Source organism: Pygocentrus nattereri, chromosome 10 (genome assembly GCF_015220715.1).
Source record: "Pygocentrus nattereri isolate fPygNat1 chromosome 10, fPygNat1.pri, whole genome shotgun sequence".
Taxonomy (NCBI): domain Eukaryota; kingdom Metazoa; phylum Chordata; class Actinopteri; order Characiformes; family Serrasalmidae; genus Pygocentrus; species Pygocentrus nattereri.
Window position 1 is genome coordinate 15,579,793 of NC_051220.1, and position 26,343 is coordinate 15,606,135.

General features: G+C 37.3%; 1 protein-coding gene across 4 annotated transcripts in view; it reads left to right on the top strand.

Annotated features, from left to right (window-relative positions):
* Positions 1-25,524, top strand: part of ppp2r5ca (protein phosphatase 2, regulatory subunit B', gamma a) — a 50,068-nt gene extending 24,544 nt beyond the window's left edge. For 2 of the 4 annotated variants that reach the window (XM_037542087.1, XM_017713832.2), the window contains 12 exons: positions 9,862-10,061; positions 12,147-12,257; positions 16,291-16,383; positions 16,479-16,609; positions 16,699-16,758; positions 16,846-16,954; positions 17,632-17,685; positions 18,321-18,491; positions 18,696-18,823; positions 21,865-21,966; positions 22,060-22,132; positions 24,813-25,524. In XM_037542087.1, coding sequence (XP_037397984.1) covers positions 9,862-10,061; positions 12,147-12,257; positions 16,291-16,383; positions 16,479-16,609; positions 16,699-16,758; positions 16,846-16,954; positions 17,632-17,685; positions 18,321-18,491; positions 18,696-18,823; positions 21,865-21,966; positions 22,060-22,132; positions 24,813-24,947 — 1,367 coding nt within the window. In that variant the 3' untranslated portion in view covers positions 24,948-25,524. Of the gene's footprint in view, positions 1-9,861; positions 10,062-12,146; positions 12,258-16,290; positions 16,384-16,478; positions 16,610-16,698; positions 16,759-16,845; positions 16,955-17,631; positions 17,686-18,320; positions 18,492-18,695; positions 18,824-21,864; positions 21,967-22,059; positions 22,133-22,759; positions 22,877-24,812 lie in introns of all 4 variants that reach the window. The other 2 variants (XM_037542086.1, XM_017713831.2) reach the window with 2 other exon arrangements.
* The last annotated feature ends 819 nt before the right edge of the window (positions 25,525-26,343 follow it).

Here is a 26,343-nt window from a genome sequence, read left to right on the forward strand (position 1 = left end):
ACCAAATCCCTCCGTGTCAGTCACTGAAACCGGCTTTCTATGTCAGCGTACTCAGAATGCAGCTGCTCTGAATCACTGTCTTCACATTAATACACTGAACTAACTTTAGATATTTGAACAGTTTATTTACGTTACAAGTTTGGCCTAATTAGCCTTAGAAGACAGTGCTAGGATAGCTAGTGCTAACATCGCCAAACTTGAAAGATGGTACAACTTTGCTCATTTATAAACAACTGAGTTTATGTTTGGCAATACAATTTATCAGCAAAATTAGCAAATAAAAAAAACAATTAAGCAAAAACTGACAAAAACGCGTAATAAATTTATATCAGAATGAGAGAAAATGGGTTGTAATTTTTTTTTGAAAAATTACATTTAACTCTTAAACCTTGTTATTTGTATTGACAACATAATTTAGACATTTTAATACTCAATACTCAGTGTTTTACTTGTGAATTTTTTTTTTTTTTTTTTTTTTGTAACTTTTGGCACAAAATATACTCCAAACCTACTGATTCTTAAACATTACCCTGGGCTTCTTTGTGATTCCCCCACAATATTATACGCCTCTGTCATTTTTGTTGGATGACCAATCATGCTAACAGTGGGTTTATTACATTTCCTCAAGTTGTGTGCTATCTGCCTGTCAGTGGCTCGTGAAGTCACTGAAACTTATCAGCAATAGTTTTGGAACCTGTTCCAGCCTATCGAGCACTGCCAAATAAGAATCATTTGACTTTGACATAGCATGCACAAACAAATGTGTGTGGTAAAGATGAAACTTTGATGTAGACTTAAGTTCATCTTTTTAAAATAGGGTAGGGTCAGCCACACTCACCTGATCAACTCCTGACCCTAGCTATCTCCTTTACCAAGTTGATGATTCTAGAGGTTCACAACAAAGACTTTTTATGTTGGATCACTGTGTTCAATAAATCAGTGAATAACTAATCATTGTTTGTACCATTTGTTTCATATGGTTCCGTTTATATACTGTGATATGAAGATCTGATTATATTTTGGGTCACAGCTATATAGAAATACACAAAATGATAAAAGGTTCACAACCTATTAAGCAGCCCTGTGTGTATGTATGTACATGCAGTGGTGTGAAAGTGTTTGCCCCTTCCTCATTTCTTATTCTTTAGCATGTTTGTCACGCTTAAATGTTCTAAAATAAAATAAAATAACACAAGTAAACACAAAATGCAGCTTATAAATGAAGGTCTTTAATATTAAGGGAAACACATCAGCAAGACCACCTCTGAATGGCTTAAGAAATATAAACTTTGGAGTGGCCTAGTGAAAGTCCTGACCTGATTCCAATTGAGATGCTTGGAAACCCTCCAATGTAGCTGAATTACAAAAATTCTGCAAAGATGAGTAGGCCAAAATTCCTCCACAGTGGCCCGAGCAGTTATTAGGTTTAGGGGGCAATCACATTTTCACACAGGGCCCTGTAGGTTTTTATTTCTTTTTCCCTTAATAATAAAGACCTTCATTTTTAAACTGCATTTTGTGTTTACTTGTGTTATCTTTGTGTAATATTTAAATTTGTTTGGTGATCTGACACTTAAGTGTGACAAACATGCAAAGAATAAGAAATGAGGATGGGGCAAACACTTTTTCACACCACCGTGTGTGTGTGTATATGTATGTGTGTGTATATATAAAACCAGGTGCCTCTGTGTTATGTACTGTGGACAAGATAGGTTAAAAAGTGCTTTTTTTTTTTTGTTTTTTTTTTTTAGGCAGATAAACATCAGTACTGTGGGTGCTAGGGCAGAAATCATGTGTCTCTTTGTGTACTGTCTTGTTGCTGAGCTTTAAGCTCATAATAACTAAATGAGCTCTTTGATTTGAAGAGAGATGTGCAGTTTGTCTTAATGAACTTGTTTTTCTACTGAGGTTTGCTAGCGCAGGTGATGTGTTTTAAGGCGCTCACAGGCTTTGATGGACGTGTGATGACTTGAACTTGGATCGTTTTAAATAACTTTATAGGTTTTCTAAGTTAAATTACGTTTGTGTGTAATATGTTTTTTATATATATATATATATATATATATATATACACACACACACACACACACACACACATATATATATATATATATATATATATATATATATATATATATATATATATATATATATATATATATAATGTATGTATGTATGTATGTATGTATGTAGCTGTTGTCAGAACAAAACCTCATATTTCCATTTTTTCAGTTTTGGTATAATTACAAGATACCTGTTATTTTTTTGTAACATTTCTATATTTCATGAAGAATGGACCAAAAGAAACGCCCCAAGATGTCTTGGAAAAATGTCTGGTTCCATTGTTTTACATTAAACATAAAGTAGTTTTTTTTCCTTCTCCTGTAAAGTTGGCATTTTGAAGATACAAGGTTTTTCTTCCGAAAACAGCGACAGACAGACCACTCTTTATAGTACTAGTTAGAATTTAGTTGAATGTTGGAATGAGCAAAAGAAATAGAATGTAAATGCAAAAAAAGGATCTCCACATCCTCTTCACATTTTTGTACTTTTCAGTAGCTGTTACTGTTATCATTGTAGTAAAATACTGTATACTGCTACATTAAAATGCCGTACTTTAAAAAAAATGAATGATTGTTATTTTGCAGAGTTTTATTATCATTTAGAAAACATCTGTTTATTTTAATTGACGTATTTTCAAAAGTTCTTTTTTTTATAACAGTGTAAGAAACACTACAACTAATTAGAATTGCAGAGGTGCTACTATACAGACCCTGGCATATTAAGACCAGTTGTCGGCATACAGAAAAGCAGTCAGACGGAAGAAATTATCCCTAGAAGGTCTGGAAGTTACCAGTTTCTAAAAGACAGGCAGTCTGAGAAATCATGTAGAACAGAAATGCAATTGAACTACCAAACAATCTGTGGATAAACTAAAAAAACATCAAGGTGACCAATATTCTGCATTTCATGGGACAGTCAAGAAGACTGAAGGTTTGTCTCACATGCTCCAAAAATAGAACAATTTGTTTTGAAGATCATGGATCATATTATTTTTAGTAATTTAATTTATTAAAAATTGTTAAAAAAATAAGATTTTTAAAATAAAAATATTATAAATAACTTACATAAATATGTGTACCCTAATGATAAAATAATGTGTAATCCCATTTATGACCCGCTCCAATTATAATCACCCAGTTCATTTTAAAAATGTTCATTAATGTGATTCATTTTTAAAAAGAGAAAAATGTTTTATTCAAAAAACAATTATAAACACCAATTATTTATTTATTTATTTATTTGCTAAATAGCAACATTTCAATTGTATGTACTTTTGAACTAAATAGCAGCCCAGAGTGAAAATCTTACTTAAGAAACCAATAAAGCATAAGCTATTTTAAAAAAAGTTAAGAGATAAAAATAAAGAGCTTACTTTTAATAACAAATATAAAAAGGAGTAATTTTCTGATGGATATATTCTCTCTTTCATTTGTTACTGTCCCCATTTTCCTGTGTGCCCTCAGTGCTGCAGCCTTGCAGTGTTCCATGCACGCCTTATGCACAAGCAAAATTCGTTACTGCAAGTGCAAATTGTTGAGTAGATATGGCCCTTTGTTTCTTAGTGGCTACAAAAGCTGAAGTCCATGTTCAACAACCAAAGTCCTTTTCAACGAAGAATTAGAAAGCTCCTCTCCAGTTGGCACAGAAACATTGAAACTGGACTGTCAAGGAGTGGAAAAAGGTTCTGGCCTGGTCACAATAATCCAGGTTTCTTTCTGCATCATGCATATGACAAGATCAGAATTTGAGTCCATGGGGCTTTAAAAATTAGTGTCAGTACAGGCCGGGGTGGTGGCAGTATGAAAACTCTGAACATCTGAGTGGAAGATTCCATCATGTATAGAGTTTTTACTTACTCCAATAGCTACAGTTTATCCACACACCATATCACAAGTCATGCACACTGTAAAAAATCTGAGGTAACATCAACAAAAAAAAATAAGTCAACATTCTGCAATCAGTTTTTTTACATTTGTAAAAAATGTTTTGATTCATGTATAATTTTCTTTCCACTTCACAATTGTATACCACTTTGTGTTGGTCTTTCACATTAAATTCCAGTGAAATATATTTATGTTTGTGGTTGTAATGTGACAAAATATGGAAAAGTTCAAGGGGTATGAATACTTTTGCAACCCACTGTAACTGTGTTGAAGAAAACCATGTTTCTTTTGAGACTACAGCATTTAAAATTGCTGACATTTTAATATACATATTACAAAAAGGTACATAACTACAACAGTGATTTTGATTTTGTGCTACTGAAGATTGTTAGACAAAGCCAAAGTATTTAAGTGGTATGACATTTTACAAAATGCAAAATGTACATCATTAAGCCAAAATTCTGAATAAGGAAGACTAACATGATGCTAATTATAATTATTTTTTATTTAGAGCATGCAGGCACAACTACCTGCACCACTTCAAATAAACATTGAGGTAAAACAAAGCTTCACCCACACAGGTAGCACCAAGCATTGCACTAAAAGTAACACTACACAGCAATCTATTAGTGCAATAAAAGCAGCACTGCATTCACAGTTTGCAACAAGCAGTGCAATAATAGCAACACTATTCACAAAGAAACTGTGCAATAACAAACACTGCATCCACACATATAGCAACAAGCAGTGTGATAAGAGTAAGACTGCATTCACAAATGAATCAAACAGTGCGATAACTAACACTGCGTCCAAATAGGTAGCAACAATAAAAGTGCAATAAAAGTAATACTGAAACCACACTAGCAGCAACAGATCAGTTCGATATAAGTAATGTTGCATCCACATGGTATTGGTAGCACCATCAACAAAAGGAAACTTAATCAACACTGTATAAGTAAAAGAACTGCATCAGTATATAATCAGTGGTTTGAACAAGAAACAAGTAATAAACATAGCTTGGAATTAGCAGATTTTTCAAATATACATTGTGTCAATGTCACCTCACGGATTCTGCATCTATAGATAGCACTAACCATCTCATGCTGTGCTTTTACATTGACCAACATATTGGCTGGCCTGTGCACAAGTTCCACAATGTTATTGGTAGGGGTGCACGATATGGACTAGAATTGCGATGTGCGATAACATTGTTGGATATCCTGATATCGATGTGAAACACGATAAATTAAGATTAAAATACAGAAATGTAGTGTCTCTCTGAACAGCAGCACGTTAATTTGTTTTGTTTTTTACTGTGTAATGAATCCAGAATAATTCCAAATATTTTGCAGGTTTATTCAACAATAGATGAAATCTAAAATTAGATAACACCTGTACAAGTAATAATGGTGCAAACATTTTGTGCGGTGCAAGGCTGTGTTCTCTCAACATTTAGTAATAAGAAATAATAATAAAACAAATTAATAAATACATAAGTAAATAATAGAAAAATAAGGTTAAAAAATAAATGAAATAAAATACAAACAAAAGCTCACTTTTCTGGTAATAGCACAAACTTATTATAGCTAGAGCTCAGCATCACAGAAGCAACATAGCCAACATAAAAGCACAAAAACTTGCAGTTTTTTCTAAAAGTTAGGTATACTGTGTAGAATGCTGTTTGTCCATACAACCTAAAAAAAAAAAAAGACATTAAAAGTATTTATTTAACGTTGATTAAACACAGTTCAATCTGGTTACCACATTAAGTAATTTTTTAGGTTGAACGGACAAACCATTGTTTACAGTGTAGAACTCTACAGTCAGAAAATATTTAACAATTAAAGCCAAAAACATGCCAACAGACTGCAAATAAGCTCAGCGATCCATTTTCATTTTTTCTATTAATTCTCCTGACTGCTAGCTAGTCTTTTTATTTTACATTTAGTCACGCATTGGACAATGTCATATCAACTTAATGAAATCTTCTTAAAGATTTTTGGCCAAGAAAACCAGCATATTTACTTTGCTTGGTTTTAAGCATGAACGCTGACAGGTCACTACATTTCCTGAGGCACTGAAAAATCTTTCAGAGGGTGCACTAGTGGCAGGCACACAATGATACTTCCTGGCAAGCACACTTAAATGAGGAAAGTTGAGGTGGTGCTTCCTACATCGGGCCAAAGGATCTCCCTCACTGTCAATTGTGGGCATGAGAAGATAGCTGTTGAATTCTGATTCAACAACAGCTTGGTCAGTGCCAGTGGGTAGTGGTACAGAGGAGGATGTAGATGGGATGGCAGACTGTAACAGGCTTCCTAAAGTCCTCTTTTTCCTCTTCTCACTTGGTGCTCCATGGCTCTGAGGAGACCCTGTCTGGAAGTATGAGGATTCTGCAACACAGTCTCTAATTTTCCAGAATTTTGGCTTTGACTGAGCGTGTCAGCTCACTGTCCTCCTTATCTTCTGCAAGAGTCTTTGTCTTCAGCAGCTGAAGAACTAGTTGCACATAAGATATGCTCACATAATCTTCTCCAGACAGGGCGTCGGTAAACTCCTGGAGTGGCTTCAGTGCCCTGTTTACTGATTCAAGGACCTCTATGTCCTGCCATGAAGGAACTAGATGTTGTGTATTTCTGTTCTCTGAGAGAACCTGTGACAGGGCCCACTGCTGCTCCAGTATTCTTTCCATCATCCGCTGCCTTGTGCCCCATCTTGTTGGGCATTCTGTAATTAGATAATGTTCTGGCAGGTTCAACTCCCTCTGAGCTTTCTTCAGTGCTTCCTTCTTTTTCCAACTGTGTGAGAAATGTCCAACCAGCTTTTTACACATTCCTCTAGCACGATCAATGCGACTGGCACCTTTAACTGCATTTTCTGTGGGGAAAAAAGCCCACAAAGATTATTTTAATTGACCGATTATTGGAATATTGGAAAGAATCGCGTCTCATCAGACTACTTCGCATTTTATGCTGTTTCTCACGTCACGTTCAGTGTTTGTCTTTGTGGTGAAAAAAGTTTTATATGTAGAAAATACAGCCACGTTCACCCAAGCGCTGAGGGAATGAACTCGGCGGGAAATTTAACTTTGAGCGCAAGCTAACGCGAGCTAGCTACCTAATGGTTAGTGGTTAGCTATCTAACCTATCTAGCTAGTTAGCTAACTTACCTGATTGAAGAAACCGTTTATTTAACCCTAAGACATTTTTAAATTACAGTTAAAAATAAGAATAAGTTACATTTCGGCGGGAAATTTAACTTTGAGCGCAAGCTAACGCGAGCTAGCTAGCTAGCTACTTAACGGTTAGTGGTTAGCTATCTAACCTATCTAGCTAGTTAGCTAACTTACCTGACTGCAGAAACCGTTTGTCACTGAAGCAAGCTAATGGTGTCTTATTCGGTACTGACAAACCTCTAAAATGGGTAGAACAGATAATCGGTGGGAACAGCACTAACTTAAATCATAAGCCACAACAAACAGTGAAAAGCAAAGTTAGCCAAACTAGCTAGCGTAACGTAGCTTGCTAGCTAGGATAGCTAAACTAAGCCCTTGACAGAACCATTAACTTAGCTCCATGAAGTTAATGGCATTTTCCCTCTCACTTATTCATCAAACATATATGAACCTGTTAGCTACTTACTTGAGTCTTGAGCTGAGACCAAAATTCAAACTGGGCAAATAAACCACCTCCGTCCTTCTTGGCCGAACCTCACAGAGCGTGCGCAGTTGAATCTTCAGAAACAAACTCACTGAATTAATTTGTCTGAACTCAATTTTTTAAGTTTTGCTTATTTTGTCACAAAAGTTGAGCAAAACTATATATTTTGAGTTAGATGAACGTTTGCCTCCTTGAATTAAGTCCCCAACTTACGATTCCAAGTATAAACAACTATTTCTTAAGTTTGATTTTCTACAGTGCAGTTGCTTCCACATGGTTGAATTTATTTTATCTTTTACAATTTTTTTTTTGTTTTGTTTATGTCCTTTATGTGAAGGATCTTCCTCTACCTTGGGTTCAGTCCTGAATGACTGCAGGTGACGCTGACATCTTTGTGCATGGTGAAACAAGCCAAAAGGTTGCACAGAATGGAATGTCAGCAATGAGCAGAATCTGAGAGTGTTCATTACATGCATCTAATAAAGTATAAGCCAAAAGTGGCCAAATTGGCTGATTAGCCAGCTTGCTTCCTAGCTATGTTTAGCAGGTAAGTAACAAAGTTAGTACTGTCAAATTGGTACACTGCACTGTTGGGTGCATGTACACGTGCTCCCACAAATGTCTTCTTTACACAGAATCAAGTGTAAAGTTGTGTAGCTTAGATGTTTTTTTTTTTTGTTTTTTTGTAAGCAAGAAAAACTCATTCTGCTAGTATGCATGCAACATCAGAACTAGCTACATAGCTACTAAATGAATTACTTGTGCTGCCCTTTAAACATGTTGGAGCACTAAGTTTGTTTTGTTTCTATAAGTCTCATGATGTATCTCAATGAATGTGTTTACTTTTATTTTCCTCAACCCTCCACAACTTTTCTTGTATTTTTTTGGTAACCATATATATTCTTTAATTGGTTACAGTTATGAATTACAGCTCATCTGGTGCTTTTGTACACTTTTTTTCAGTTTTCAATGGTTTCATACTTTATTTTGGTGTGCTTTATTGGAATAAATAGGCTCTGTGACGCTTATCTAATTGAATAAAATAAAAGCAATTAAATGGTTGTTTTAACAAACAATGGTGTATCTTTTTACATACACTAAAATGTAATTTATTGTCCTGTATACAACCTAATAATACCCACACACAGACATAGTAGCCCTACTTCTAGAATGGCTACACAATACACATTGGTCTAAGAATATGTCTGTGATTGCCCTATGCATATGCTGAATGTCTTGCCCATCTGGTGCTGCTCCACATGTTATTTCTACTGCAGCCAAAGTCCTGACCTATCTACTTAATTACACCAGGTCAATAGTTGTTTTTCCATGAGGCTGAACACGATCAATTATTACAAGGAAACATTTAGACTTTAGAGATGTCCTTCTTTGCTTATGTTGTTATTCTGTTTGAAGATAAACCTTTTCTTCCTTAACTACCAGAAATGACAATGGCACAACACTTCAGAGTCCTGTGAAATGGAATAAGTTTCTAGATGGATGTGAATTAGTGGATACAGCCCTATTCCACATTGTACTGTCAATACATATATCAGAATGCCTGTTAGTAAACGTACCTCCTTGTGTTGGCTCATAGTTTGCAAAGCAGTGCTTTGACAGTATGCAATTTTTCGAGAAATACCATTCTTACTTGTTGTATAAATTGGATATTTTTATATGGCCGTATGTGCTAAAACACTTAAAAGGGAATTTCAACAGTTTTGCAAAATTTCTGCACTAAGATAGTCATTCATAGTGGTTTGTTTTGAGATTATCCTTTCTAGGAGAACTTGGTGGAGATACTGGGCATCCAAAGCATGTAAGACCCCTAAAAGTTGTCTCACAGAGGTTAGAAATACAATGCCTAATGCATGATACTAGGGCTTGGCAATGCAACAATATTTTATGTTATCTTATTTATTTTATAACTACTCTACCCAACCTATGAAACTTAATGGGATTTCTTTTTTGTCATTCTGTTTTGGCACTGGCATTCAGAAATGTATGTATGCATACAAGGGTTAATGTATGTATGCATTACAGGAGGTTAATATGCCCCTGGCCCCTTCTTTCAATGTTCAGAACATTCTGTGGAAGGACTGTCACTTAATTGTTCAACCTCTAATTGTACCTCTAATGAAAATTTGCTGTATCCTCTTCTGCCAGGCACACTAAACAGATGTGTATGTATAGGCACTTTTTCTGTGATGAACTCAAACTCAAACTTGATTCCTTCTCTCTTCCTCCTTTTCCAGATGTATCTCCAGCCGAGCAGGAGAAGCTGTTCATCCAGAAGCTGCGGCAGTGCTGCGTCCTTTTTGACTTTGTCTCTGACCCCTTAAGTGACCTGAAATGGAAGGAGGTGAAGCGAGCAGCGCTGAGCGAAATGGTGGAGTACATCACTCACAACCGCAACGTCATCACCGAGCCTATTTACCCAGAGGTGGTCCACATGGTGAGTCATGCATAAAGAAAGTGGATGGATTAAGTCCTCATAACTTTCCACTTTATTCAGTCCTTGAGCTGGAGCTAAAGAAAGCACCTCTGGACCAGGTCTCTATTAAGCAACAAGATCTCTGCCTGCAGGCACAGGCTTTGAAGTCTTGGCATAGTACAATAGCACTTTTGTTTTCCAACTTAGGGAGACTGTGTGGGTCATTTTCTGTCTTATCAATGTGTTCGTGTGTAGTCTTGTGGTGCATCAACTGCAACTGGACATTTGCATGACTAGAGGGCCATGATTAAAATGCAAAAGTACATGTGTGGTCAAGCCACTTTTACTGTGGATGCAAGCAATCTCATTACCCTGACACACTGTTTTGCATTGCACCACAGAGTCTTTCTTTTGCATAAATCCTTTTTTTTTTTAACAGATTTTAAAAATGCCAGTTGGCCACTTGCACTTTACCATTTGCTAAAATCTCAGGATGAACAGAAGAACAGAAATGCTCCAAAATTAGTCTTGTTCCATTAACTTACATTAAAAATTAGGAATGTTTTTATTTCTTCTGCAAAGTTACCTTTTCAAAGATAAAAGGTTTTGTTGTGACAGCAACAATATGCATTTTATACATTAGCATTACTTGATTAGCTTGAAGGCTGTTGTGCTCAGTACATAAACTGACCTCCTGCGACTCACACTTATTACTAGTGTTGTGAACTTTTTTCCTGTGATTATTAAATATCAACAATAATCTCAAACAGAATGATGCATTCATTGCTCTGCGTATTAAATAAAATCTGATGCTGCTGTTTGAGAATTGTTTATGTTCATTGGTTCCAAAATTCAAACATCCCCTGAGGGCACATCACATTTTTATTTTTTCTTGTTTTCATTTAATTATAAAAATGGTGTTTGGTTTGTTTGATGTTTGGTTTATTTTCAATTGATTTGAGGTAGTGACTTCTGAATTTGTTTGAGAGAATAGACTCAAACAGTGGACAAACAAGCTAGTTTGTGTTAAGTGTGAGACCAAATATTCTCTGTAGGGTTTAAATCTGTATGTGCATGTATATGTGTGTATAATATATAATATGTGCGTGTGTGTGTGTATATGTATGTATGTATGTATGTGTGTGTGTGTGTGTGTGTGTGTGTGTGTGTGTGTATATATATATATATATATATATATATAGTGTGATAGTGTGTGTGTGTGTGTGTATTTTATATAACTCATATTACTATTTGTTAAAAATTATTGTTCAGGTATTGAAGTTGATCAATTTTTTTTTTAATGATACCTAGCCATAGTTATTGGAGGGGCAGTTTTTATGTATACTGAACATGACATCATTCATATTAGTTTTGAAAAAGTACAGTAAAATTGTTTAGTGTTGGTCAGTCTATGAAGCATTCATCTGTACAGAGTCAGGGGCTTCACTATCTGTGAAGCATCCATCTGTACAGAGTCAGGGGCTGCTCCACTATCTGTGAAGCATCCATCTGTATGGAGTTAGGGGCTGCTCCACTATCTATGAAGCCTCCATCTGTACGGAGTTAGGGGCTGCTCCACTATCTGTGAAGCATCCATCTGTACGGAGTTAGGGGCTGCTCCACTATCTGTGAAGCATCCATCTGTATGGAGTTAGGGGCTGCTCCACTATCTATGAAGCATCCATCTGTACGGAGTTAGGGGCTGCTCTACTTTCCCATCCTTTTTGGACCTGGCACACTTTGATGTCCTTTGCACAGATGATCAAAGCTGCAAAATGTGTGAAGATGCTAATATATATATTGTTGTGTTAATTTGCGATTGGAAGCTTGTTGTTGGTCCATTTAGATGTGGATGTGTTTTTAATCACATTCACTCATTACTAATACATGGACTAGTTTTGTGTTATATGCATTGTATTGTATGTACCTAATTATAGTTATTGTTGCTCACACTAATAAAGTGAAACTGTGCAAAACAGTTGAATGCAACCCAACCTACTGTGACTTCATTGTTGTAATTTTCAATAGTAATTATTGCAGTATTTTAGATACTTAGTAATTAGATTCTACTAACGGATAATGATGTTTTTCCTGCCTCCTGTCCAGTTTGCTGTAAATATGTTCAGGACGTTACCTCCCTCTTCCAACCCCACTGGAGCAGAGTTTGACCCAGAGGAGGACGAGCCCACACTAGAAGCAGCTTGGCCGCATCTACAGGTATGTCTCTGATCCACAGTCCAGTATTTAAGATCCGTTAAAGATCATTTTTAATAAGGGCATGAGCGAAATTAGACATAAATGCCAAAAAGACAATAGCTTATTTTTTATTTTAATTTTCCAAATGTTGTTTAATGATGTTAAAAATTTGAGCCAGGAAAGTATACCAATGCTGTATTTTGACGCTGTTGCCACACATATACTCAATGTTATAGCATTAATTATCTTAAGAGCTAGGTCTTCAGGAGTAATAAGCTTCTGGTAGGGTCTCCCAGGGCGAACAGGTCTGGAGTGAAGACCCAGACTAACTCGAACCGAAAACCCTCCTTGATAAATAGACACAGACAATCATGTACCCTGCCTGGGAGAGGGTCACCGGGACCTTCTGCTGGAGCCAGGCCTGGATGTTGCATCCCTTGGCGAGCGCCTGGTGGCCAGGCAGCCCACATAACCCGGCCGGGCTCAGCCCAAATAGGCAACATGGTGAGACCATGTGGGCCCACCACCCGCAAGGTCCGGCATGGGGCAGCAGTGCAGTGCTGTATAGGCAGTGCGAGATTGCAGGGAGGCCCTTTGTGGCCTAGGCCCCTGTGGAAGAAACTGGCTCTTGGTACATGGAATGTAACCTCACTGGGGGAAGTAGCCAGACCTTGTGTGGGAGGTTGACAGGTACCAACTAGATATAGTTTGGCTCACCTCCACCAACAGTGTCAACTCTGGAACCAAACTCCTGGATAGGAGTTGGTCCCTCACCTTCTCAGGGGTTCAATAACAGGGTGAGAGGTGCCGGGTGGGTGTGGAGATACTGACGAGTCCCCGGCTGGCACCCATGCAGGTGGAGTTGGTCCCGGTGGACAAGAGGGTCGTCTCAATGCGAATTAAAATCGCAGAGAGGAAAACTCTGACTGTTGTGTGTACTTATGCACCAAACAACAGGTCAGAGTATTTGGTATTCTTGGAGCGAGTGGGTGGGGTTCTGGAAAAGGTCCCGTCTACAGACTCCATAGTCTTACTGGGAGACTTCAATGCTCGTGGTTGGCAATGACTAACCCTAACCTGGAGAGGCGTGATTGGGAAGAACGGCCTGCCTGATATAAACCCGTATGGTGAATTGTTATTGGACTTCTGTGCCAGGCATGGATTGTCCATAATGAACACCAACTCCAACACAAGGATGTTCATAAGTGTACAATGTAGGTCAATGATCAACTTTGTTGTCATTTTATCTGACTTGGGACCATATTTTTATTTATTGGGCCGTCAAGCTGAAGAAAGAGGCCTTTAGGGACTGAATTGCATAAAGGATTCCCGACTCAGCAGGTAGGTACCAACAGGCAAAAAAAGGTGCAGCCGCAAGAGTGGCCAAAGCAAAATCTAGGGCATGGGAGGGGTTTGGTGAAGCCATGGAAAAAGACTTTTAGTCGGCCTCAAGGAGGTTCTGGACAACTGCCCAGCGACTCAGGAGCGGTTGGGGTGGCTGCGCCCAAGCTGTATTCGGCAAGGGTGGAGAAACTCTGACTACAAATGAGGATATTGTCGGTCGGTGGAAGGAGCACTTTGAAGATCTCCTTAATCCAGGAGACATGCCTCACTTGCGGGAGTCAGGGCCATACCCTGGTGAAGGTCACAGAAGCAGTTGGCAAGCTGCTCAGTGGCAAGGCACCGGGGGTGGATGAGATTCGTCCGGAGATGCTTAAGGCTCTAGATATTGTTTGGCTATTGTGGCTAACACGCTTCTACAATATTGCATGCACCTCGGGAACAGTACCCTTGCACTGGCAGACCAGGGTGGTGGCCCCTATTTTAAAGAAAGGGGACCGGAGGGTGTGCACCAACTGTCCGGGTATCACACTGCTCAGCCTCCCTGGGAAAGTCTATGCCAAGGTGCTGGAAAGGAGACTTCGAGACTTTGATGGTTGAACCTCAGATTGAGGAGAAATAATGCCGATTCCGTCCCGGCCGTGGAACAACGGACCAACTTTTCACCCTCTCATGAATTGTTGAGGTGGCATGGGAGTTTGCAAACCCAGTCTACATGTGTTTTGTGGATTTGGAGAAGGCTTATTACTGTGTTCCCCAAGATATCTTGTGGGAGGTCCTCCAGGTGTATGGGGTGCCAGGGATACTACTCCGAACCATTCAATCTCTGTACTCCCAGAGTGAGAGCTGTGTTGGTATACTCAGCATTAAGTCAGTATCTTTCAATGTTGGCATTGCATTCTGCCAGGGTTGTGCCCTGTCTAAACTCCTGTTCATGATATTCATGGACAGAGTGTCAAGGCGTAGCTGGGGTCAGGGGGGCATTATGTGTGGACGCTGGAGGGTGGCGTCTCTGCTATTTGCAGATGATGATGTTCTTTTGGCTGGTTCGCATGGATACCTCCAGCGCTCACTGGAGTGGTTTGCAGCTGAATATGAAGCGGTTAGTATCAGCACTTGCAAGTCTGAGTCCATGGTCTTAGCCCGGAAAAGGATGGCATGCCCACTCCTAGTAATGGGAAAGGACTTGCCCCAGGTGGAGGAGTTTAAGTATCTTGTTTTTAAGGGTCTTGTTCACGAGTGATGGGAAGAGGGATTGTGAGATCGGGATCGTGAGATGGGACAGACGGCAGCAGTAATGTGGTCACTGTACCAGACTATAGAGGTGAAGAGGTTGGTCTACATCCCGACCCTCACCCATGGTCATGAGCTGTGGGTAATGACCGAAAGAATGAGATTGTGAATACAAGCGGCAGAAATGAGCTTTCTTTGCAGGGTGGCGTGCTACAGTCTATTTGATAGGGTGAGGAGCTTGGTTATCCGGGAGGAGCACAGAGTAGAGCCGCTACTCCTCCGCATTGAGAGGAGCCAGTTGAGATGGTTCGGGCAACTAATCCGGATGCCCCCTGGACGCCTCTTGGTCGGGGTATACCAGGCACGACCTACTGGGACCAAGATCCCAGGGTCGTCATAGGACCTGCTGGAGGGGGATTATATCTCCAAGTTGGCCTGGGAACAGCTTGAGGTCCCCAGGAATGAGTTGGAGAAGGTTGCAGGGAACAGGGTCATCTGGGATTCTCTGCTCTCTCAACTGCTACCGTGACCCTATCTGGACTAAGCGGTTAATGATGATGATAATTATATGTAACTCATTTTGCTAAATAGCAAATGATTTTATTTCCTGTTATGTAAAGGTGAACTATTTACATCTTTTGCTAAAATTTAAAGAAGTAGTGTTATAGAGTTAGGAGGAAAAAACATTATAATTTATGAAAAATGTCACTGAGCTGCTGTGTGTCCCTGTAAAGCTTGAAATAATAATTGTCAAAGGCACTGGGCCTGATTTTGCATGAATTTATGTACTCATGTCACACGCACAGGCTCAAAAAGAATGTCTGACTCAATATTTCTGGGATGCAAAATCAACATTTTATTTATGACGATATGATGACAATAGGAGATATCTTTGCTTAGTATTTCAATGCACTCGCAATCATCTGATTCATCCACCCAGGAGAGGGGTCAGAAGCAGAACCAATGTTACAAAATGTTTTTCCACAAGTTGTGTGCATTTACATTCCAAATCCCCAAACTTACATAGCTTTTAAATAGGTAACTTTTTTTTTTTATTAAGAATTCCAATTTTTTTTATTCCAAAAAGAATAAAGTACTGATACTAATGTGTTTACTCAGCCTACACAGTGTGAACGTCAGGTACTTAAAAAAAGAAAAGTAAAATTAAGCACAAAATTGGCCATAGCATAATTCGGTCATGAAGAAATTGGAATAAAACTTCATTATCTGTGCTCCTCTGCTTTTTAATATGTGGATATAACTGAAATTAGAAAGTTTAAAAAAAAATTAATAGTTGAGTTTGTACATTCAAAGACATTGCTGCTCCAACCTATTGGTACCACAGAACAACCCGCATAAATAAAATGTGCTTTTACAGGACAATAGAATTAGCTCTGCTTCTGGGTTTAATTCCAATGGAACATGCTAAAAAAATCCTTGCTTTTTAAAAGCTGTTCTCCTCTCTTTCTCTTTTTCCTAGCTTGTCTACGAATTCTTCCTAAGATTTTTAGAATCACCAGACTTTCAGCCAAATGTTGCAAAGAAATACATTGATCAGAAATTTGTGTTGCAGGTAAGATATATTGCCACAGCAAAATTCAAAATATTTGTTTTTGTTAAATTGTTGTACAACGTGGAATAAATAATTGTGCCTGAACTGAACCACAGCTTCTGGAGCTGTTTGACAGTGAAGACCCTCGCGAGAGAGACTTCTTGAAAACCACTCTGCATCGCATATACGGGAAATTCCTGGGACTGAGGGCGTACATTCGGAAGCAAATCAATAACATATTTTATAGGTTAGTGTGTGTTTTTTGGTTTACAGATTTTCTTGGTCTACATTCATATGCTGTTTTAATTTCTTGTTTCACATATGTATATTTCATAGGTTCATTTATGAAACAGAACACCACAATGGAATAGCTGAACTACTTGAGATTCTCGGAAGGCAAGCATTTATATGATTATATGAAAAATAAAAGAGTGACTTAATGACATCTGCCAAAATCAATGTGCATTTCTTTAACTCCAACAGTATAATCAATGGTTTTGCCTTACCGTTAAAAGAAGAGCACAAGATTTTCCTGCTGAAGGTTTTATTGCCTTTACACAAAGTCAAGTCACTGAGTGTTTACCACCCACAGGTAGGTATCCTCCACTCCAAATAGTCTCTCAAGCTCTTAATGCTGTTGTCATGACACGGGAAACAGACTGCCTGGTCTTACAAATAGCAGAAACAGAAGTTTCTGAAAACAAATTGAAGTGGGTTGGAGTTATTATTAAATTCACCATAATACTGCACAGATAAATAGTTGCTATAGTGACAGCCAGTGCATTTGAAGCCCTTCTTTGCTTTTGGTATCATGGCTCCACAAAAAGATGCAGAGTGTGACAGCATAGAGACAAAAGCCAGTTCATGGAGGCGTTTTCCCCTTCTAGGAGTATGAAAATACCTCAGACACTTTCTGTGAATCATGGCCTAAGTATTATATTCAGCCATGCTTTTTAGCTTGTTTACATCTGTGAGCCCAAGTACTTAATGGAAAAAGAGGAGGAGGGGAGGAGAGCATCTGCCTCATGGCAAAAGTGGCTAACTCTCAGATCTCAATCAGCTCACACTTGTTTGAGATTCAGTGGTCCTGCATTCTAAGATTACACCTCATATGCTTGTTAAACAGGTTCATTTGGCAGCAAGCCAAATGGACACAGCATGCTATTGGCTCCATCTGGCCCGTGTTTGCTAGCCTTCAAGTGTCAGCATTATTTCTTTTTATTGTCAAGCCAGCCAAATGAAAACCACCCTCTTCTATACTATTTGTAGTTGGCGTACTGCGTGGTGCAGTTCTTGGAGAAGGACAGCACACTCACTGAACCAGTAAGTCTTTCGATCTTGCCTGCTCCAAATTTGGAACATGCAAGACCAGTAACCAGTTAACTCTCCTTATATTCTCCAAATATCAGTGTAATTATTGCCATTCATAAATGTCTTAAAGATATTTTTGTCTGAGTCAGCATAAGGTATGAATTTCAGTTTTAATTCATAGACTTAAGAATTAGTCTAGCCTCTTATTTAAAATATAATTAAAGAGAAATTTCACTGGCATATTTCTTGCATATAATGTATAATCAAGTGATTGAGGTGTAAAGTTCTGAATTATTCAGAGTGTTAGAGTTAGTGTGAAGATTTTTTTAGAACTAGATCTTAAGTGTTGTAAAATAATGTCTGATGCATCAGGCAGTGTATTCACAGCTATTTCAAATAATGTGATTCTTTGAGGTCGTTTTTTTTTTTTTTTGATGGCTGGTTACTATAATCGCTGTAATTCAATTCTGACTTAGTAAGTTTCTCTAGAATGGCTAATGATTTAGTTTATGCATACATTTAGGAAAAAAAATATGGAATTCCTCTATAAAATGTCTCACAAAGATACAGACCTGTGTCACTCTTGGCATCATCTGCATAACTGTGATGTTAAATGTACGACCATCTTAAATGATCCACATCTTTAGGTTGTTATGGCCCTTCTGAAATACTGGCCAAAGACTCACAGCCCAAAGGAGGTGATGTTCCTCAATGAGCTTGAGGAGATTCTGGATGTGATCGAACCATCCGAATTTGTTAAAGTGATGGAACCTCTGTTTCGACAGCTAGCCAAGTGTGTGTCCAGCCCACATTTCCAGGTGAGTCAGAGACTGGGTAAAATCCTCATTTGCGTGTAAGTGGGTCAATCAAAGCTTACTGAACAAAAATAATACAGTTGACCTGCCATCATTCTTTTTTCATATGTTCTTTTGCTCTGATTTTGTCTTTCTAAACCTTTATATAGGCTTTTTTACACCATTGTGTGTGAACAAATGAGCCTGATGAGTGTTTTTGTGCTGCAGGTGGCAGAAAGAGCTCTTTACTACTGGAACAATGAGTATATAATGAGCCTCATCAGTGACAACGCTGCCAAAATCTTGCCAATAATGTTCCCAGCATTGTACCGCAACTCAAAGACACACTGGAACAAGTAAGTATTCGATCCTGAATAGATATGTTTTAAGATGAGAATCAAACAGCACAATAGAGTCCAATTGACAACACAAAGAGAGAGAGAGCTCCAAAGTCTGGGTGCTATTACAACTAAAGGCCCTAGCATCCATGGTACTAAGATGATAGGGTGGAACCAACAGCAGGCCAGCAGCAGATGATAGTAAGAAGCATGGAGGGGTATAGTGTTAAAAGATATCACTAAGGTAGGAAAGAGTTAAGTTATGGAGAGCTTTCAAATTATTATTATTATTTTTTCTTTTTTTTAAATGAATCAAGTATTGTACAGAAAGTCAGTTGAGTTGAACAAGTCCAGGTGTAATGTGTTAACTGTAATTAGCACAGCTGACAATCTGAGCAGCAGTGTAAACTAATTCCAGTTAACACATTACACGGCCATTGATGTATAAGGATTTTCAATAGGCCAATTTTAAAATACAAATAATAAGTAAGATCAATAAAACGTTAAATTTCATACAAAAATAGATATGAAACAGTTTTATTATAATTTCAAAGATTTGTCAAATGTTTCCTAAACTTTTTTTACTAAAAATCTTATCACAAAAGTCCAGCACATTCACGGCTTTTCATTTGACTTAACAATGCAAAAAATTCATTTTGATTTTTAAATCATTTTGATCAGAACCAAAAATCACACATTTGTAAAAGTAGGTAACAAAACAGGATAAACGCTATTTCTATTATACTATTTTTTACATATGGGACCTTTCCTTGCCATTTTTTTCTGGTACTCAGTAAAAAGATTCACAGTAAAAAATATGTGGTAACAAGTTAATTCTCCTGCTAACCACTTCAGACCTGCTGCCCATGCCCCAGCTACTGCCACCTGCCTTGGACTAGCTGCCCATCCTACACTGACGTTTTCATAGACTCCTAGCTATTACTACTACTAATACCACTGCTATTAATATTAGTACTATTAATATTAGTAGTATAATCACTTTGTAGGTAGTTTGACCAGAGATGGATAGGTACCCCCTTGTGAGCCTTGGTTTCTCCCAAGGTTTCTTCCTCAATTCTGAGGGAGTTTTTCCTTGCCACTGTCGCCCCTGGCTTGCTCACCTGGGGGTTTTTACATTGTTGTTAAAACTTTGTCTTTACTAGAATTCTGTGAAGCTGCTTTGTGACAACATCAGTTGTAAAAAGCACTATACAAATGAATTTTATTTGATTTGATAAATTGACACATTTTTACTAACCAAACTACTACTTTGAATTAACGTTTTAAAATGTATTTTAGTCAAAGTAAATTGTAAAGTAAATTACAGCTAATTCAATTGTTACCACAAAGTAAGTCATTTTTTTAGGTAGAACTTTTTACAGGTAGACATTTTTTACAGTGTAGCTAAAACAGTAATGTAATATAGTATCATGCCATTAATCTGCATTGTATAGTTTACTTTAATTTTAGACTAACAATAGATGACAGCAGATAAAATGTTAACAAAAAATGCATTTCCTTCAGGCAATGAAAAAATACACAAGCAATTTTTATTTTTGTTTTAAATAAAAAAAAAATTACATTAATTTCTCTTCTCCTAGCAAGGTACTCTACTCTTGCTACAGAGTCAGAATTAACACACTGCCTATGGTGAGAGATATTTACAGTGGTATCTGGTAAAATAAAACAGTTATAGATATATAAATAAAAGTTAAGTGCAATTACATGTACGTTATTTTCTGCACTTTTCTCATTATATTGTATAAAGATTAAACATAAACGGTTGTTTCCAAAATATTAGAAAAAATAACTCAAATTGCATTAAAATCGATTCTAAAAACACTTAAATAAAGTACTTTATATACATATATGTTATTATTTGAATATAAAGCACAAAAACTGCTATAACATATATCTATTATAGGAAACACTGCAAAAAAAAAACACTTTTTTTTTTGCGAAATCAGTCAAAATTTACCAGCACAGAATTGGCCACCAATTTTAAGTGTCTCAAACTATGAAATTTATAATGAAAATATATATATGTAGAAATCATTTAATTTCCATTATTTTTTTTTTTTTTTTGAGGTCATACCACATGATGTACAAAAGTGGCAATGACATGCCAGCTGTTAAATAGGTTATTTTTTTCCCAAATTTCAGAGACTCTTAAAAATCTGCTTGCTGCTTCCATGGGTCCTTGGCAAACTGCTATACGATGCAATCTCCTGTTTTTGAGATGCTTTTAACATAAATGTCCCAATTTGGTCCTTTCTTGATGGTTACGCCACATGATATTTCATAAAATGGACATCATTGGACAAAGTTAGTTTTGTATATTATGATGAAAATAAAAAAAATAAAATTAGAAATGCTTTGCAATTTTGAATCGCATGACAACGCTTTGGAAATCATGGCAAACAGGATAAAAAATAAAAATGAATACATTAAGTAATTTCAAATAAGTTTCCAAAACAACACTCATGGCCAGACGGTCTCACCACATGATATTTTGACCCTTTAAGTAACAGGAAAATTACAAAGGAAAATTACTTTGAAAAGTTAAAGTGAGTAGATATGTGAGAGAAGTACTACACATATATATATACATATTTATGCATTTAAACCTTTTTTAAAACTGAAAAAATGCTGTCAGAATTTAGGCATAACGTTGACTCTTGTATAAATTGGAGCCTGTAAAGGTGGAGGAAAACTAATTTTGCAACATTGTGGAGATGAAAAAGGCAATCTAGGACATATTTATATGTGGTTCGGAAGAGAGCATATTGTGTTTACTTGAGAGGAAAGGTGTATTGAGCAGCCATTATTACATAAAACTACGTACTTTAGACAGTGTGGATGTGGAACCAGTAAAGAGAATCCATTTACCTAAAGAAATTTTTTGGTCATCCAAGTTGTAATGTCTTTAAAAAGTGCTTTGGACAGATTTCTTAGGGAAGCATACAGTCCTTACATCTTGTTAGCCAAATAGGGTTAAAGTGAAATAATTTGAAACAAAGCAGACAAACTTATGATCTTCTACCCTTTGCTCTGTACAGGACCATCCATGGCTTGATTTACAATGCGCTGAAACTGTTCATGGAGATGAACCAGAAGCTCTTTGATGACTGCACACAGCAATTCAGAGCTGAAAAAAATAAGTAAGTACAGACTGTCATCACATTCGACATGGCATTCTTTTATTTGACCAAACAATGCAAACCTTAACATAACCCTGTTTTCCTGTACTGCAGAGAGAGAGCAAAGTTAAAAGAACGAGAAGAGGCCTGGATTAAGATTGAGAACCTTGCCAAATCAAACCCACAGGTGTGTCTGTCTGTTTGGATGGGTACATTTGTTCTGTCAGGCTAAACATTATTTTAAAACTGATTAAGCTGATTATATCTGAGCTCAGCATGAACAATAGGGACTGTTGGAAGCATTAAACAATGCTAACTCAGCTTATATGCCTCAAGGAGGATGAACTACAGTTGCTTAGTGTCATTTAAACTTGTATCACAGATGATCTTCCAGCAATGTGTGCACATGAGCACATGTTTCTGGTTACTGCCTGCAAGCATCCTCTGTCATGTGTTCTTGCACGTTGGGCGCAATCAAACGACGTTTGGATCAATCTCTGCTTTTTAAAGCACAACTCTAGGTTATCAGAGGTTTCCAGCATAAGGATGTAGTTATTTTAATTGTGCCTGTGCACTCAACTAAGGAGGGTCTTAATAGTACATTTACACACATCTCTCTGAAACTTCCTTAAACCTACATGCCGATGTAATTAGCAAATTAATTCCTATAATTGTAATTATCAACCTCTTCAAACTACTCCATTCCTTTTCTTTGATTAATCTTTATCCATCTTCCTTTTTGTCTAAAACTCACCCTCTTTTTAACATTCATTTTTCTGTTTTCTTTTTCTTCTTCTCCTTTGTTTTGCACTAGTTCCTTATGTATGTTGATTCCTCTGGCCTAAATAGCCCTGTAGAAATGGAGACTGATGGGCCTTTGATAGAAGATATTCAGATGTTAAAAAAGACTGTAGAGGAGGGAGCCATTCAGGTAACTGCGGGTTTTGTCTTTTAATGAATTATAGCTTAACATTAACATTTGTGGAACAGTAGCCCATATGGAAATACTGTACTGTAGAGTATATTAGTGTAGTGCTGAGAATGGCTGTATTCTTTGGTCTCTACACTGTTGAGCCTGATACATTCTGACAAATCGCTGAATGAAGATTATTATAAGATGATAGAGCAAGCAATGTATCACATTCTCTCTGACATAATAGGATCTGAGAAGTAATCAGGCTATAGAATGTTATCTGTGAGACTGACTGATATAAGCAAAAAAAAAATGTACACATCTGCAGATAAATGTAGCACAATGATTTAATCAAGTGGACCCTTGGTAACTTATGCATATGCTTTAAAATAGTTGTTTCCTATTTAAAATATGTATGATTCAGAAAATAAATCTTTACATATGGGCAGCAATGGGCTCTGCACAGGAATCAGTTTATTACTACATATTATACTTACATATACTTACTTACTAAGCTACCTTCTCCTCTTTTGGAGATAACTGTCATGATCAGATTAGATCTCTGTTGGGAAAGGCAACTTCCCAGATATACTTGAAACAAGGTTTCTTTAATTTATATTATATGTAACATAATCATACCATGTGTAGTTCCTAAGTGGTACAGATGTTTGATTAATAAGATTATTCATATTTCAGGGGTGGATTGACAGCTAGGTTTGAATGTTGATTGCTTAACTGAATCAAGAGTTGTTTATATTCTGTAACATTCCTACTAATCTCTTTTCACCGAGGTATTGTGCTTTAGCTTGTAGGGATGCACGATGTTATCGGAATCACATCAGTATTGAACTGATATTTGACAATGTATTTATTGTACTCTATTATTGTATTTGATGATGTCTTGTTTTTGTATTTATTGAAGAGAGGAATGTTTAGATGATGCTGGCCTGCTTTGCTAAAAAATATGCATTTTATTAAATTTATTGCATTTATTGAGCTATAAATAGTATTTTTTTTCTTTGTAAGGCAAATCTGAGTAGATGTAGTCCCAGTATCTACATTTTTAGTCCCAGTATCTACATTTTTTAAGGATCCTTATCAAAAGATATGTACATGAAAAATATTGGATATGAGCATCAGTATACAATTCCTATATTGGTGCATTCCTAGTAGTATGGCTTAACAATGTACGTACAGTGATTTGAAAAATGTTGAATATCCCCATGTAAATTACGTTTTGTTGATTCTCTAAGTGGAAATAAGTTAATACATCCTATACAGAGAACGCCTGTACAAAATATGTAAATTTTAGTGCATTTATTTCCTGAGTGTAACATATTGGAAAAGCATAAAATGTGAATGTACATTAATATAAATATATAAAAATATAAAATGAGTGTGTGTATAAATAAATATAAAACTACATTTATTTTTTTTATGTTACATTCATTATATAAACAGTAATTGTGCATTGAAATGTGCAGAAGTGTGTAGTAGAGAATGTTAATTTACTTTTATTTACAAAATCAACAAGGCCTATTTTGACCCAGTGGCACCCAAACTTTTGCATACGTCTGTATATCATGTTCAAAATTAAGAAGTCGAATAATAATGTATCCATCCATCCATTTTCTAAGCCGCTTCTCCGTCAGGGTCGCAGGGGGATGCTGGACCCTGGCAGGATAAAGGCAGGATACACCCTGGACAGGTCGCCAGTCCATCGCAGGACAGACAGACAGACACAGACAGCCACTCACACCTAGGGGCAATTTAGCATGGATGGATGGAATAATAATGTAGTCACATGCAGATGTTTGTGGCAGAAAGCACAGTCTCAGATCATAAACAAGCAAGAACTTTTGACACTAATACTTTAAAATCAGTTAATTACTCCCAGTGATGTGTAGTATATTCTGTCTAAGACAAATTTTTATGTGATCTTGGTTGTGTGCAGTTGCAGAGGGATCAGCGGAAAGACCGGCCGCTGGTGAGACGTAAGTCTGATCTGCCTCAGGACATGTACACCACGAAAGCCTTGGAGTCGCACCGTCGAGCTGAAGACATGATCACCAACCATGACGGCCACTAGCTTTGTTTCTCTTCTCCTGCATCCTCCTCATTCTTTTCTAAACACAGCTCATTCAATAAACCAAGAGCGCCGAGGCATACTGCCACACACAACACTCTCCCCCTGACTAAAAGTTTGAATTGCTCAGGTTTTTGTTTAACAGCTATGGGGCCAGCATTAAGGTTTTCTTCCTCCCCCTCTCAATGTTTTTCTTTTTCCCATACTCTGCGTGTTGGTCCACTCCATCCTGTCTGCGCTCTTTAGATCTTGGCTCCTGGTGCTCCTGGCTGGAGGCAAGGGCTGGCCGAGAAACCATGCGGGAAGGTGCCACCATAGCCTTGGTTGATCTTTTTTTATTTTGTTTTTGTTTTTGTCAAAGGGAACAAAGTATGTCCAGAGACTGTTTGCAAGGAGAGTGGTATGTCATCTTTTCCATCCATTGCTTCATCTTCTGTTCTTCTTGGAAACCCAGGGACAGTTGCCAGTGCTAAGACCAACATAATGAAGAGCATTTCTGTTATCATTTCTTATTGTTTTCAACCTTTTTCTTATCATTGTGTAAGTACATTTTTGTGCCATAAGATACTCTTAACATTTAGTTACCATATGTGTCTTGTTTTATAACTGACTTCTCATGGCAATATTAACCACACTGAGTGGTATATTGATGGTTCAAACAATGGTACCATTTTTTACTTTTCAGATAGCAGAGCCTTTGTGGGACCTTTACAGCAGATCAATTAGAATCAAGAGTAATCTAGGCCAATGAGTGAAAATAGACTCTTATCTAAATCCATATTTACTCATATGTTTTAGATTACTCAGAACCTTGTAAGTCAGAGTAAGCCACCAATCCAGCAGGTATTTTGCTTGCTTCCATGGTATTGGGTATACACCAATGCTGCTTTTTGCTGTACATTCCTCAAATTACTGCACCTTAATCTCAAAGAGCACATCCCAGTATGCTAATGCTTGTTACTGCTAAACTGGCAGTACTGTACACAAACTGTCACAGGAGGTGGGATCACCAAGAAGAACAGAGAAAACATGGTTGTGAGCTAACCTGGGCCCAAAAGTGTGGTAATATTATAATGACTGTAAGAGAGTGAGTCCCGATTGATATTCTCTCTCATCTTAAGATGATCTGTGTGTGGGAAGATGAAACCTGAAAGGCTCTATTTACATTGTCCCTGAGACTTACAGGCCAGGGGTGGATAAAGTACAGAGAAATTATACTCAAGTGAGAGTATTTTTGTCACAATCTTGCTCTGTGGCAGTATGGAGCCAAAAATATACTTAAATGAAAGCAGGGGCGGACAATACAGTACATCTGCACTTAAGTAGATGTACTTATGGTAAAGTGCTACTTGCGTAAGTATAAGTATTCCTTAGTCTATATTTCTGCTTAGGGAAAAGT